Source organism: Pelophylax lessonae, assembly GCF_965119305.1.
Source record: "Pelophylax lessonae genome assembly, chromosome: 6".
Classification (NCBI taxonomy): domain Eukaryota; kingdom Metazoa; phylum Chordata; class Amphibia; order Anura; family Ranidae; genus Pelophylax; species Pelophylax lessonae.
This window is the reverse complement of record NC_138773.1, coordinates 125,147,980-125,162,307: the sequence shown is the minus strand read 5'-3', so window position 1 is coordinate 125,162,307 and position 14,328 is coordinate 125,147,980. Positions and strand designations below refer to the sequence as shown.

Sequence of the window (14,328 nt, the reverse complement as noted above, 5' to 3'; positions counted from 1 at the left end):
TATGTTCGGCTATCCGTACATTCAGGGGTCTCGAGGTACGACCCACATACTGGAGCCCACATCCGCATTCCAGGATATACACGACTCCTATCGTGGAGCAAGTGATCAAGTCTTTAATTTGATATTCTCTTCCAGTGCTATTAGATGTAAAATTTTTACTTTTTTTACGATTATTTCTAGCATGGCGACAAGGACCAGATTTCCCACAAGCGTGGAACCCTGAGAGGAACTGAAATACAGTGTTCTTCTGAGGTCTCGGGGGATTTATGACCCCAGGTGCTAGCCTATCTTTTAAAATGGGTGCCCTTCTGTATATAAAAGCTGGTTTCTCAGGGAGATGGGGTCCGAGAATTTTGTCTTGTCTCAAGACCCCCCAGTGTTTTTTAATAATTTTTTCAACCTGTTTATGTTGCGTATTAAAATCCAGGATTAATCTAAATTCATTTTCTCTAGGCTCAGATTGTCTCTTATTCGCCAAAAGAGTATCCCTATCCAGCGCTGATACATATGCTAGATCAGATGTTACTTTATTCATATCGTATCCCTTTGCCTGAGTGATCTATGTTGGGCTGTCCGAGAGAGCTAGGAGAGGATAATCCCCAGGCTGCTACAGCTGATATATGCGATCTTTGACCCTTTATGGGTCTGTGGCTGAGATGAGAGACCAATCTAGCCGGTGGTGGGATATATGCACAGCGGTGTTTGTGAAGAAATTTTTACGATTTTCCTACCACCTTCGTTTTTTTTTTTACTACCTTGTTGGTAGTTTCTTCTTTTTACCTTTATTTGGACACTTATGGACTTTATTTTAGACTCTTGATATTTATTACACCATCAATATCACCTGTTTATATATATATATATATATATTAAGTATTTCTGGCGCAGCACTTTTATAGGTATTTGTGTTTACAACAGCTGCCCGTCCTTCTCTCAGCAGGGAACGATCGCGGGTGTCAGGCAGCAATCGGAGCCGCCTGCCTGTTGCATCGGCTTCCTGCTGACGAGCGGAGGTGGGGAGCACGCCGGCGCACTCGCCCCCTAGCCTCCTGAGAGCGAGCGCCGTACATGTACAACGATTTGTCTGGGAGCGGCTGCCTGCCACAGTACATCTAAGGCAGGCGGTTGTAAAGTGGTTAAGACATGCAAGATATTTGCTAAGAGGCATGGTGGAAGATCTCATTTGTTGCCACAATTTTTTGAAAAATGAAGACCGAAAAGGAAAATGTATTTTTTCCTTTCTTTTTAAAATTTACCCATTTTTGTGACAAAAAGGGAGATCTGAAAAATACTCACCATGTCTCTTAGCAAATACCTTGGGTCTACTTTCTGAAAAGGGGTAATTTGAGGGGTTTGTGCTATCTTGACATTTCAGTAACAACTTTGTGTAAAAGATTATTTTTTTTTTATTATTACTTGTGACAACAAAAAAGGAAATATTAAATGGACTAAACGTATTTCTCAGCAAATTCCTTGGGCTGTCTACTTTCCAAGAAGGGGTAATTTTGGGGCAATTTTGTAGTGCCCTGCCATTTTAGCACCTCAAGAAATGAGATAGGCAGTCATAAACTGAAAGCTGCGTAAATTCCAGTAAATATACCATAGTGTGTAGATACTATAATTTGCGCAAACCAATAAATATGCGCTGCTTGAAATTTTTTTTACCCAAGACATGTAGCTGAATACATTTTTTCCTATATGTATGACAAAAATTTAGCTTATTGGATATTTTTTAGAACCAAAAAGTAGAAAATATCATTGTTTTTCCAAATTTTCGGTCTTTTTTCATATGTTAAAAAAAAATTAAAATCCAAGTAATCAAAAACCACCAAAAAAAAAGAAAAATCCCTTTTTGGGGAAAAAGGGTGCAAATTTAATTTGGGTACAGCGTTGCATGACCACGCAATTACTAGTTAAATCAGCGTAGGGCCAAATTGCAAAAAGTGCTCTGGTCAGGAATGGGGTAAAACCTTCCGGAGGTCAAGTGGTTAGTGAATAGAAAAGAGCACAAAAGTGGGTTGGAGGTAAATATCCGGTTTCATTTTTCCAGAGAAAAAAAGTCAACCTGTGTTTAGACTATGCACTCGTATTAAAAAATTCTGAACAAGCACTAACCTTTCACAGTAGAGGCACTGAAATCACAACTCCTTTTCAGTTCAGTTTTTTAACAAAGAGCAGAATCTTTTATGACAATCCTCCAGTATAGGACACAAGCATGGCTATTAGGTTTGTGCCTTCAGCTAATTGGACACTGCAAAACTTTGAGGACACACTTCCCAGGGTGCCTTCCCTATATCTTCACGTTTTTGGTAGGTGATTGACTTCTCCTTCCTACAGACATCAGCTTCACTAGTTAATCTTTTTTTTCACTCTTATTTTCTAAATCTTCATTTAACCTTACTGTCTTCTAATGCCTACATATAAGCAATGTATCTAGATTGGTGCAACCTTGGCAAAATCTTGAGAGCCATACCTGGACCCCTCTCTGTGGGGGCAACCTGTAATGTTTCTTCCGGCACTGTATCCTGAATAGGGAACTTGCCTTAGCGCTGGTGCAGTGTGTTGTTAGCTACAGGGTTCTTTGCAGGTCCAGCGCTGTGATCTATTGCTATGGAACACAGTTCCTGAAGACCTCCTTGGGGGTATGCCCACTGGGTCAGAAACAGCCTGGACGACTTATACAGATAACACAAAATCACCCTGTATCTCTGACTTTTACTCTGTTAACGGGGCTATGTTTGAAATACAGTATATGCACTGAACACTGTAAACTTTTCAAACTTGTTGCAAAAACTCAACCACTCAGAGGTCAGTCTCAGGTAGATGACAAGGTGTTACATCACACCACTGATCGTCCACTTTAACCCTACATCCATGTATAGCCTTTATAAGGTGCTCAAGTACTTTCTGCTGCCCTCCCACAATGAGAATTATTTGCAGGATGGTCTACACCTGGGTTACTGCATACTCCTAAAGGACAAGGTCTCTCCCTAGCTCTATTCCTTGAGTACCCTACGGGGGAATACCCTCACTTATAGCTGTCAAGGAGACCAGGCAAAAGGAAGCCAACTCCAAACAGCAGGCGGACATTCGCTCAACCAAAGACCTGCACAACACACAGGCTCTGTGTGACGATGCACCCCATGTACCGGAGCAGGTACCGGTCTTGACACCAGTCTCAACATCCAGTTCGTTATTTTATGCACTATATGATAAAAGAAGATTTTTCTGCATCTGTCGTGATTTCTCAGACAGATTATGGTTTTAATTCAGCCATCTGAAGAGCTCAAAAAAGGTACAATGCCTCTTCTCCCATTTCTGTTTCTCAACCACAGTCAGACCTTGATTTACGAGTCATAGATGTTGTGGAATCAGAAAGGAATGAAGAGAATGTTGAGGTGGTGGTGATGGAAGCTGTGGAAGTTTTCTATTCCCCAGATTGTTACTATATTGAAGAGGGAGCTTTATGCAACATGCTTGCTAACATTGAAAAGCTTATTGCCTTTGCCTGAAAAAGCCTTGCCATTGAGTAGATTGACTTGCCCCTTTGTGCACAAAGCGATGAAGACTTGCAAAATATTCCCTGTTCATGAACGGGTAAAATGGGCAGTCTATGACAATTGGGTCACTCCTTTAAGGATTTTTGCTCAAAAATCTTGGCTGAACTATATCCAATAGAAAAAGCTAACAAACAACTTGGCTATTCCTGTGGTTGACCCTACCATCTCTATCATAAACCCGCATTTTACTGTACCTATTAAAGATATTCTATCTTTTAAAGATTCTGATGACAGCAAGTTTGAGACTCTCTTGAAAGCGCTCTTTAACTTGGCAAGCCCAGCGACTAGCTCTTGCTGCTATTTCTGTATGTCAGACCGCAGCTAACTGGACAAAGACCATGAACAACCTACATGACCCTGTTTTTCAGGATCGTACAGTTAGACCCCCCACTCTTAAGAGTGTGGGGGCATCTGTTGCAGTTTGCATCTCTTTGGGTCACAGCCATCCAAGACCTGTGGGTTCAGTCGGTGGTTTCAAAAACATACAAGATTGAGTTCAAAGCAGGGGTCAGGAACCTTTTTGGCTGAGAGAGCCACGAACACCACATATTTTCAAATCTAATTCAATGAGAGCCATACACTATATTTCAGGGGTCGGGAACCTTTATTTAAGTAAGTAACCCAGTGACGAATTGCAAAAAATGGCCTGGTCATTAAGGGGGGTAAAACCTTCCAGGGCTGAAGTGGTTAAAGGAGCTGAAATATTAAAGTTGACTTCCCCTGTTCACACTAGTGCGATTTGCAGGGCACGACAATGGAAAGGAGAAATAACCTTAGCGCAAACAGAAAGTGGATGGGTAGCCCATATGTGCCAAAATGTCAATGTCTGGGGAAATGTTATTAAAAAATTCCACTGTATATACGGCTGCAGGCCTGCAGCACTTCTTCAGTGAGGGTATTGGGAGCCTCTGTAAACTGTGAATAAAATATAAAAAAGGTGCAGGCTAGCCTATAATTTTTTGCTTTCTATGCTTCCCTGTCTCAACTTAGTAATTGCAAATACTCTTTCTGAAAGAGTATTTGCAATTACTTGAGACAGGGGAAGCACAGAACGCAAAATATTTACATTGACGAGTCTGACTGACTGACCTATCACTTCAGGACCTCCCTCGGCTCTACGCTGAGCCTGCGCTGCCGCCTGGAGAAGAGGGAGGTGGCCGGTGGTGGGTGGAGTAAATTTAGGAGCGGAGGAGGAGTTTGACCATTGCCCTCACTCTCCTGCTGTTACGTGACAACGCTGGCGTCCCGTGATATCACTGGTTGCTAGACGCCAAGCAGCATACTAGCAACCAGTGTGGCCACAGCACGCAGGCATGGACTCGACTCGGGGCTAATAATGATATACTCATAGCAGGAGTCCCTATTTGTCTGCGAGCCAGATGCAGCCATCAAAAGAGCCACAGGTTCCATACCCCTGCTCTACATCCTCACCACTTTCTTCTTTGAAATCATCCAAAAACTGTTCAATGACAGATTTACAGAAGGCCCTTAACCACCTCTTGTCCCGGAGAGTCGTTACATCAGTACCACCACAAGACAGGTTGAGTGGATTTTAATCAAACTGGTTCATGGTACCAAAGCCTAAAGGAGTTATATATCCTATCCTGGGCTTAAAAGCCCTTAACAAATTCCTTAATGTTCTCAGGATTCGAATAGACTCTGCAAAGTCAGTAATTGCCTCTCTGAGACAATGGGTGGAGGGGGGGGAATTGGGGACGCTTGGCTACCATAGAGGTCCAAGATACCTATTTACTCACATCATCGACGGGTTCATTACTTTGCAGTGGCAGACAACCACTTCAAGTTTGTCTCATTGCCCTCCAGCCTGTCCTCTGCTACCAAGGTGTTCACATTATATCTTTGCACCCTTGCTTGCCCTTCTTAGAACATCCAGGTTAAAGGCTTACTAGACGACCTTCTTCTGAATGATTCATCTTCTTCCCTAACTCCTTCAGGGAATGCCTAAAAGAAGATTCAGCTGCTTCGGCTGGGTGAGCAACTTAAAAAATCTGCTCCGTAGCCTTTCATGTGCCTAGTATCTGGGCCTCATCTTAGTTGCATCTCAGGCAAAGGTCTTTCCTTCATAAAAAGTTCTTTCTTTTATGCTCGACAGCTGAGATCCAAAAAAAAAAAAAAAAATCCCACAGCGAAATTCACAAGTGGGCTTTCATGTGTTTTGCACTGAGAAGAGGCTTCCATCTAGTCACTTTGCCATAAAGCCTGGATAGGTGGAGGGCTGCAATGATTGTTGTCTTTCTGGAACTTTGTCCCATCTCCACATAGGATCTCTAGAACTCAGTCTGAGTAACCGTTGGGTTCTTGGTCACCTCTCTTACTAAGGCTGGCCATACACCATACAATTTTCTTATTCAATTTCCTTTAGATTTACCTTCAACTATGTAGTGCAAGGGCCTTCCTGATTGCATACAAATTGAAAGTGTTCAGGTTTGAACTTATATTATATGGTTTTGGTAAATCTAAAGGAAAGTTGAACAAGAAAATTGTATAGTGTATGGCCAGCCTTAGGCCCTTCTTCCCCAATTGCTCAGTTTGGCTGGGTGACCAGCTCTTGGAAGAGTCCTGGATGTGCCAATCTTCTTCTACAAACCCGATTCCAAAAAAGTTGGGACACTGTACAAATTGTGAATAAAAACAGAATGCAATGATGTGGAAGTTAAAAATTTCAATATTTTATTCAGAATGCAGCATAGATGACATATCAAATGTTTAAACTGAGAAAATGTATAATTTTAAGGGAAAAATAAGTTGATTTGAAATTTCATTGCATCAACACATCTCAAAAAAGTTGGGACACGGTCATGTTTACCACTGTGTGGCACCCCCTCTTCTTTTTTTAACAGTCTGCAAACGTCTGGGGGCTGAGGAGACAAGTTGCTTAAGTTTAAGAATAGGAATTTTTTCCCATTCTTGTCTAATGCAGGCTTCCAGTTGCTCAACTGTCTTAGGTCTTCTTTGTCGCATCTTCCTCTTTATGATACGCCAAATGTTTTATGTGGGTGAAAGATCTGGACTGCAGGCTGGCCATTTCAGTACCCGGATCCTTCTTCTACGCAGCCATGATGTTGTAATTGATGCAGTATGTGGTCTGGCATTGTCATGTTGGAAATTGCAAGGTCTTCCCTGAAAGAGACAACGTCTGGATGGGAGCATATGTTGTTCTAGAACTTGGATATACCTTTCAGCATTGATGGTGCCTTTCCAGATGTGTAAGCTGCCCATGCCACACGCACTCATGCAACCCCATACCATCAGAGATGCAGGCTTCTGAACTGAGCGCTGATAACAACTTGGGTTGTCCTTGTCCTCTTTAGCCCGGATGACATGGCGTCCCAGTTTTCCAAAAAAGAACTTCAAATTTTGATTCGTCTGACCACAGAACAGTTTTCCAGTTTGCCACAGTCCATTTTAAAGGAGCCTTGGCCCAGAGAAAATGCCTGTGCTTCTGGATCATGTTTAGATATGGCTTCTTTTTTGGTCTATCGAGTTTTAGATGGCAACGGCGAATGGCACGGTGGATTGTGTTCACCAACAATGTTTTCTGGAAGTATTCCTGAGCCCATGTTGTGATTTCCATTACAGTAGCTTAGCTGTATGTGATGCAGTGCCGTCTAAGGGCCCGAAGATCACGGGCATCCAGTATGGTTTTCCGACCTTGACCCTTACACACAGATTTTGTTCCAGATTCTCTGAATCTTTGGATGATATGTACTGTAGATGATGATAACTCCAAACTCTTTCAAATTTTTCTCTGAGAAACTCCATTCTGATATTGCTCCACTATTTTTCGCCGCAGCATTGGGGAATTGGTGATCCTCTGCCCATCTTGACTTCTGAGGGACACTGTCACTCTGAGAGGCTCTTGTTTTACCCAATCATGTTGCCAATTGACCTAATAAGTTGCAAATTGGTCCTCCAGCTGTTCCTTATATGTACATTTAACTTTTACGGCCTCTTATTGCTACCTGTCCCAACTTTTTTGGAATGTGTAGCTCTCATGAAATCCAAAATGAGCCAATATTTGGCATGACATTTCAAAATGTCTTACTTTCAACATTTGATATGTTATCTATATTATATTGTGAATAAAATATAAGTTTATGAGATTTGTAAATTAGTCCATTCCTTTTTTACTCACAATTTGTACAGTGTCCCAACTTTTTTGGATTTGGGTTTGTATTTGAGAATTATTGAGGCCACTGTGTTCTTAGGAGCCTTCGGTGCAGCAGGATTTTTTTGCATTAATCCGATCTGTGAGCTCTCTGCAGGCTGTTACTTTGATCTCATGGCTTTCACTCTGATACAGTATGCATTGTCAGCTGTGAGGCCTTTATAGAGAGGTGTGTGCCTTTCAAAATCATGTGCAGGCAATTTAATTTATCACGGGTGGACTCCATTCAAGGTGTAAAAACATCTCAGCAATGATGAAATGGGAGGCACCTGAGCTAAAGTTGCAAGTGTTGTTACAAAGGGTCTGAATACATTGTCCACTGTGATATTTGTTTTATTTTTAATACATTTACAGACATTGCTAAAGTTCTGTTTTCACTTTGTTATTATAGGGTACTGAATGTAGATTAATCAGAAAAGTATAGTGCATGCTGCAATAATATGCATTCTGTGTTAACAGAAAATTTACTGACGCTGTGGGTTTGCCATTAAGATGTTTATATTTTTATTTCAAGGATATGCTGACTTGAATCAGGTCCCACTTCTGTTTTGGGGCTCTTTATATATAACATTGATTTGTCTGAGTGTCATTTTGTTTATAGCTCAGATGGCCATTTGACAACAGAATTTCAAAAACAAATAGTTCATTTTTTCCCATTAAACAGACAGTTAAGTTCATCATCTGAAACAAAGTCTACACAGCAGAATAGCACTGCTGACCTCCAGAAATCGGGAGCTGAGAAGGAGGACTGGAAACTGACTGAAGCTGATAAGGCCAAAACTGGCAGGGTGAGGCTCTGCTTGATTTTTGTTTCTCGATAAGATAAATCGCTTGATTACTGTGTTTATAGAGATGATTAGATAAGGACAGTTATGTGCAGCAATCCTTCACTCAACTTTCATGTATCTGTTTCCAGTTGTCATAAAATAAATGAGTGGTTTCTGGTTGATTATTATGGTTTACTTCACTTAACAGATGCTTATTCCCTTACTCCTTAATAGGGACTTTTTCTATACATTGCAGCCACAGTATGTCATATGTTTCAAAAACCTATTAGCAACACAGAAAAGCCTGAGATTATGACAGGAACTGTGAGGTTTGTGTGTCTAGATCTACAAGCACCAGTTTGTGTAGTGTAGAACAAATTATGCTCTGGTTTGTGTACTTGCTATGACATGTGCACACTTGCAACAGCCCTTGCTGACCTTGTGAACAAGGGATTCACAGTGGATCTCTTTTTGAAGGGCAGTTGACAGGCGACTTGCCTCCTCATGGTCAGTAACACTGGACAGCTCACATCACTGCAACCTTATGCATTATGTGTGGTTGCAGGACAGTAGTGGCATGGCCCTATTCACTTGAATAGGTCATTTGGCAGTGGTAGTACATGCTGTTTGCCACATGGGGCATCATTTTTGCTATGTCCACAAAGCATGTCATCAGTAGCATGTTTACTACCCCAACCAGCCGCGTTGTAGCTTAAGATGCGCGATCAGGCCACAAGTGTGATCATAGCAGTTAATTGCATTACCTACAAGTCAATAATTTTCTTTAGTTAGACAAACCACTTATACAACTATCAGTTAATAACACTAGAAGAATGCAGCCAACTATAAACAACTTGTCTTAAAATAAAATGAGTTTCTTGTTCCCTTTACAGGTTAAAATGGCAGTGTTCTGGGAATACATGAAAGCCATAGGACTCCTCCTATCTTTCCTCAGTGTCCTTCTTTTTCTCTGCAATCATGTATCTTCCTTGGCTTCCAACTACTGGCTCAGTTTATGGACAGATGATGAAGTAATCAATGGCACCCAGAAGAACACAAAAATGAGACTTGGTGTTTATGGAGCACTAGGAATATCACAAGGTTGGAATCAATTGCCTATCTTGTCCTTGTCTGGATCTGTTGTACAGTATATTTGTTTTTCTGCTACACAATGATAATTTCTCCCTTAAAGCAGTATTAAATCCAAAACCAATAATGTGTTCTATTGCTGCTTGCCAATCATTAGATGTGGTTGTTGCATCGGTTTTCTTTTTTTAGCATTTCTCCCTTTGTTTTCACCTGTTGATCTGGCCAGTAACACAGCTACTGTATTGGGGTGCCCCCACTATGGATGAAGAAACACAGACCCCTTTGGACAGCAGAAGTGTTAGCTGCATCAGATTTAAGCTGGCCATACATGGGTTATTTTTTGGTTCAGTGGAAAAAAACCAGACTTGATTCCTCCATTTACACATTTGAGGTGATTGTTGGAATCCTCAGCACTGTCAATGTATTCTGACAGCAGGGAGACTCCCCCGTCATCAGAAATTACATAGAGTCGCAGCCTCTTGCCTGCAGCGCTGATCGAGCAGCAGTATACTAATAGGGCAGTTGAACAGAAGTCTACTGGTAGAAAAGTTTCTGTTCAGCCACAGTGGCCACACAATCAAATATCAGCTGGTCCCTGCTGAAAAAACTGAAGCCAAACTACAGCTAACTCTTTTAAGCAGTTACAGCAACAGTTTTTTTCCTTGCTGGGTAAAGGGTTTACATAAAAGAAGATTATTGAAAGCAATGTAAAATGGTGTCTCAACCCTCTAACTGCTACTTCGGCAGGACAGATTGTTCTGTAAAAAAACAGACACTGGATAATGTTGGCTCCATCTCGTCCCCTGTATCCTTGTGGGAGGCCCATAAGGCTATGGTAAGTGGCCACCTGATCCAAATTGCATCCTCTAGAAAATGTGCTAGGGAGAAGAGAGCTCGGGAGCTGTCCCCCCTTCTGACAGCCGCAGATGCTGCCTGGAAGGTGCACCCAACAGCAGCCACTAGAAAGGTCTGGGATGACCTGGCCACTGAGCTAGACCTTCTCGCTACCACACAAGTGGAAAAGGCCCTGCATTGGAGCAAACCTAAATTTTTTTTTTTTTTTTTTTCCAAATATTTTATTTATGGAAAAGGAACAACAGTCGAGAAACAATCTGTGACATGTACCATACAGACATATGTAGCAAACATATCATTGAAAGAAGAAGCAAACTAAAACAGCGGATCGAAGATCAATGAAGGTCCTGGCGAAATCGTAGGACCCATCCCCGGGGGCGGGGAAGGTGCAGGCACATCCAACCCGATTCACAGATAGCCAGGCACTAATACAGGCATGTGGAAAAGCTGCATTACGGAGAGAGGAGAACCGTTTCCGGCCGTCGCTCCCCAATTTTATCTAAAAGATGGAAAAGATAAGTGGGAACAGAGCCCGGGAATGGGTGACACACAGAGAAGACAAAGAAGGATGGTGAAGGGATTGGGACGGGGGGGGCAGAGGGGGGCAACTCCCCGCATGGACAAAACCCACGGGTACTCCCGAGGTGAAGATCAACCGCACATCAGAGACCTGCCCTTGTCAGAGAGCACGAAGACATTCCAGAAACCCCAAATCTTATCGTATTGTTCCCTGCGAGGCTGCCTCGTGAGGGTGAGGTCCTCCATTCTGTTTATGTCCTCCATCCTGCGCATACAATCCCCTATAGTCGGTACTCTAGTCGTCTTCCAAAGCACCGGGATGCAAGCCTTGGCAGCACTCAGAACATGGGGGATAATCGATTTTTTACTTTTCGAGATCGGTGTAGAGGAGACCTGAAGTAGGAAGAACTCCGGAGTATCCGGGATTTCCCGGTCCGATAGTTCCCCCAAGAGGGCCCGGCTTGCCAGAAAGGGCGTAGACAAGGACATGACCAGAAAATGTGGAGTATCGTGCCTACTTCACTCTGGCACCTCCAGCAAAGGTTCGGCGTGTCCGGGAAAATTTTGTTCAAAATAGAGGGAACCCTATACCACCGGGTAAGGATTTTATAGTTCAACTCCTGCAATTTCGCGCAGGTCGGTGTCTTCAAAGCCAGGGTGTATACCTTCAGGCGTTGCGCCGGGGTGAGCTGCAGCTGAAGATCCCGCTCCCACTTGCCCAATCCAGGGAGGACATAGTCCTCTCCCGGTGAGAGCAGGAGGCCGTAGGATTTGGACAGCGTGCCCGGCAGGCTCCCGTCCCCCATGCAGTATTCCTCATATGGAGTGAGGTCCCTGGAAAATGACGAGGGATCTGGTAAGGAGCGAAGATAATGGTGTACCTGGGCAGCGTGCCAGAACCCCAGGCGAAAGGAGCCACTACTCGAAATCAGCTCCTCTATCGTCGGCCACCGAGATCCCCTGAGGAAGTGGACTGCTTGAGAAACGCCCCTGGACATCAATCCGCGGAAAGCCGAGTCCTCCAATCCAGGGGAAAACTCCGGGTTACCCAGGACCGGGTAAAGCGGGGATGACTGCGTGGATATGGAGGGGTGGGAAAGAACGCGACGAGTGGTTGTAATCGTCACGCCTATCGTGGAATGCGCCCGGAGGCCCCGCGGGAGCTCCCCCCTAACCCATGGCATTCCCTCAAGGGAGGCGACGGTCTGTCCCCTCTCCAACTGCACCCACAATTTACCCATACCATGTCTCCGCCAATCAATCAGCCGGCCGAGGTGGACCGCTTGATGATATTTAGCTACATCAGGGAGGGCCAGGCCCCCAGAGTGCTTCGGCAGAGTAAACTGGGCACGAGACAGCCTAGGCCTCCCGTGGGCCCAGATGAATTTCAGGAAGATGCTGTGGGTTTGGGCAAAGAATGAGGCCGGGATCCTCACAGGCAGCGCCTGCAGCAGGTACAAAATCTTAGGGAGGATCGACATCTTAGGTTGCACCGGCCGAACCAGGAATGCAGGCCGGTATTCCAAGTCTGTAGCAGGCCACGAATATGGGTCAGGAGGGGCGGGAAGTTCAATTTATAGATTTTGGAGAGATCCGAGGGGATCTGGGTCCCGAGGTATGTCAGAGCTCCCTGAGTCCATTTGAAAGGCAACGTCGAGGACAAGTGCGCCAAGAGGGGGGCCGGGACGCCCACCCCCAGAGCCTCGGATTTGTGAAAGTTCACTTTCAAGTTAGAACACTGGCCGTACCGTTCCAGTTCCTTCATCAAATTAGGTGCTGAGATCGCCGGGTTCGTGATGGAGAAGAGCATATCGTCGGCGTATGCTGACACCTTGCACTCCAGGTCACCAACCTTAATTCCCGATATGTCGGGGTTGGCCCGTATGCGTCCCAGAAACGGCTCTAGAGAGAGCGCGAACAGCAGCGGGGATAGGGGACATCCCTGCCGGGTACCGTTAGCGATGTCAAAAGGGGCAGAAAGTACTCCATTACACTTCACTTGGGCCGAGGGGTGAGAATAAATATGCCCTATCCAGGACATCAACGTATCTCTGAAGCCCATTGCCCTCAACGTAGAAAGCATGAACCGCCAACTGATGCGGTCAAACGCTTTCTCCTCATCCGTGTTGAGCAATACGCAGGGCATTTTCGTCGACTGGGCCACGTGGATAAGGTTCAGGACCTTAGAGGTATTGTCCCTCGCCCAAACCTAAATTTTATACCAGTGCAAACAAACCTGGCCCCATGTTGGCCAGAAAACTCAACTCTGTGGGTTGCACGCATGGGCCAGCTCAGCTTAGGGTGCAGGGAGGTGGGCTGACTTCTGATCCCTCAAAGATCTCTTCCATTTTGGCCAGTTTCCTTTCTTCCTTATACAGTAAACCTTCTCTGTTTGACCTGAACAAAGCCGAGCACTTCTTCCAACCATTGAGCCTCCCCCGGCTGTCTTCAACAGCTCAGGATACCCTGATTGCACCTATTACTGAGCTGGAAGTCATGCAAGCTATAAAATCGCTGAAGTCTTCAAAAGCTTTAGGGCCGGACGGCTACACTGGACTTTATAATAAAAAGTTTGCTGCTTTTCTCATGCCACATTTAACTTCCTACTTTAGCTACCTCCGTGGGGGCGAACAGCTTTGCCCGGATTCTCTCAAAGCCCACATCACTATGATCCTGAATTTAGCCAAGGAGGCTTTTGACCCTCAGTCCTTTTGAACATGGACCTGAAGGTCTTGGGGAAAATCATAAGCTCCTGTGTTAATGGATACCTTCAGACCCTCGTCCACAGGTACCAGGTGGCTTTGTGCCGGGCCGCCAAGTGGGCGATAATGAACGCAAAGCAATCTACCTTATCCACATTCTTAACCAATGTAAAATACCAGGTTTTTTTTTGCTTTCTTTGGATATTTATAAAGCGTTTGATTTGCTTTCCTGGCACTACCTTAGATTTTCTCTATCCCGCTGGGGCTTTGGAACTCAATTTTTATCCTGGATCCAGGCCCTTTATTCATCCCCGTCGGCCTCTGTGAAGTATGCAGGTTTCTCTTTCCCATTAACCGGGGTACCTGACAGGGATGCCCCCTGTCCCCAGTGCTTTTTCTTCTGACGTTGTAATCGCTGGCAGCAGCAATCAGAGCCAATGTGGATCTATCAGGAATGTCCTACGTGGGGACTCAATATAAGACTAACTTTTCTCTTTCGTTCGATGGACACAGCACTCCATAAATCATAACTTCTGGGTTATATTGCCTCCACCAGGAGTAGGACTAGGCAGAACAAAAAGCACCTGGCTACGCCCATGAGCTATCCTCAGCTTGGTATATAACCCCCTCTCTGCTCTAGGTAACAA

General features: G+C 44.3%; 1 protein-coding gene across 2 annotated transcripts in view; it reads left to right on the top strand.

Moving 5' to 3' along the window:
- Positions 1 to 14,328, top strand: part of ABCC1 (ATP binding cassette subfamily C member 1 (ABCC1 blood group)) — an 891,484-nt gene that overhangs the window by 715,945 nt on the left and 161,211 nt on the right. For both annotated transcript variants that reach the window (XM_082260033.1, XM_082260032.1), the window contains 2 exons: positions 8,414 to 8,537; positions 9,410 to 9,617. In XM_082260033.1, the coding sequence (XP_082116159.1) occupies positions 8,414 to 8,537; positions 9,410 to 9,617 (332 nt within the window). The remainder of the gene's footprint in view (positions 1 to 8,413; positions 8,538 to 9,409; positions 9,618 to 14,328) is intronic.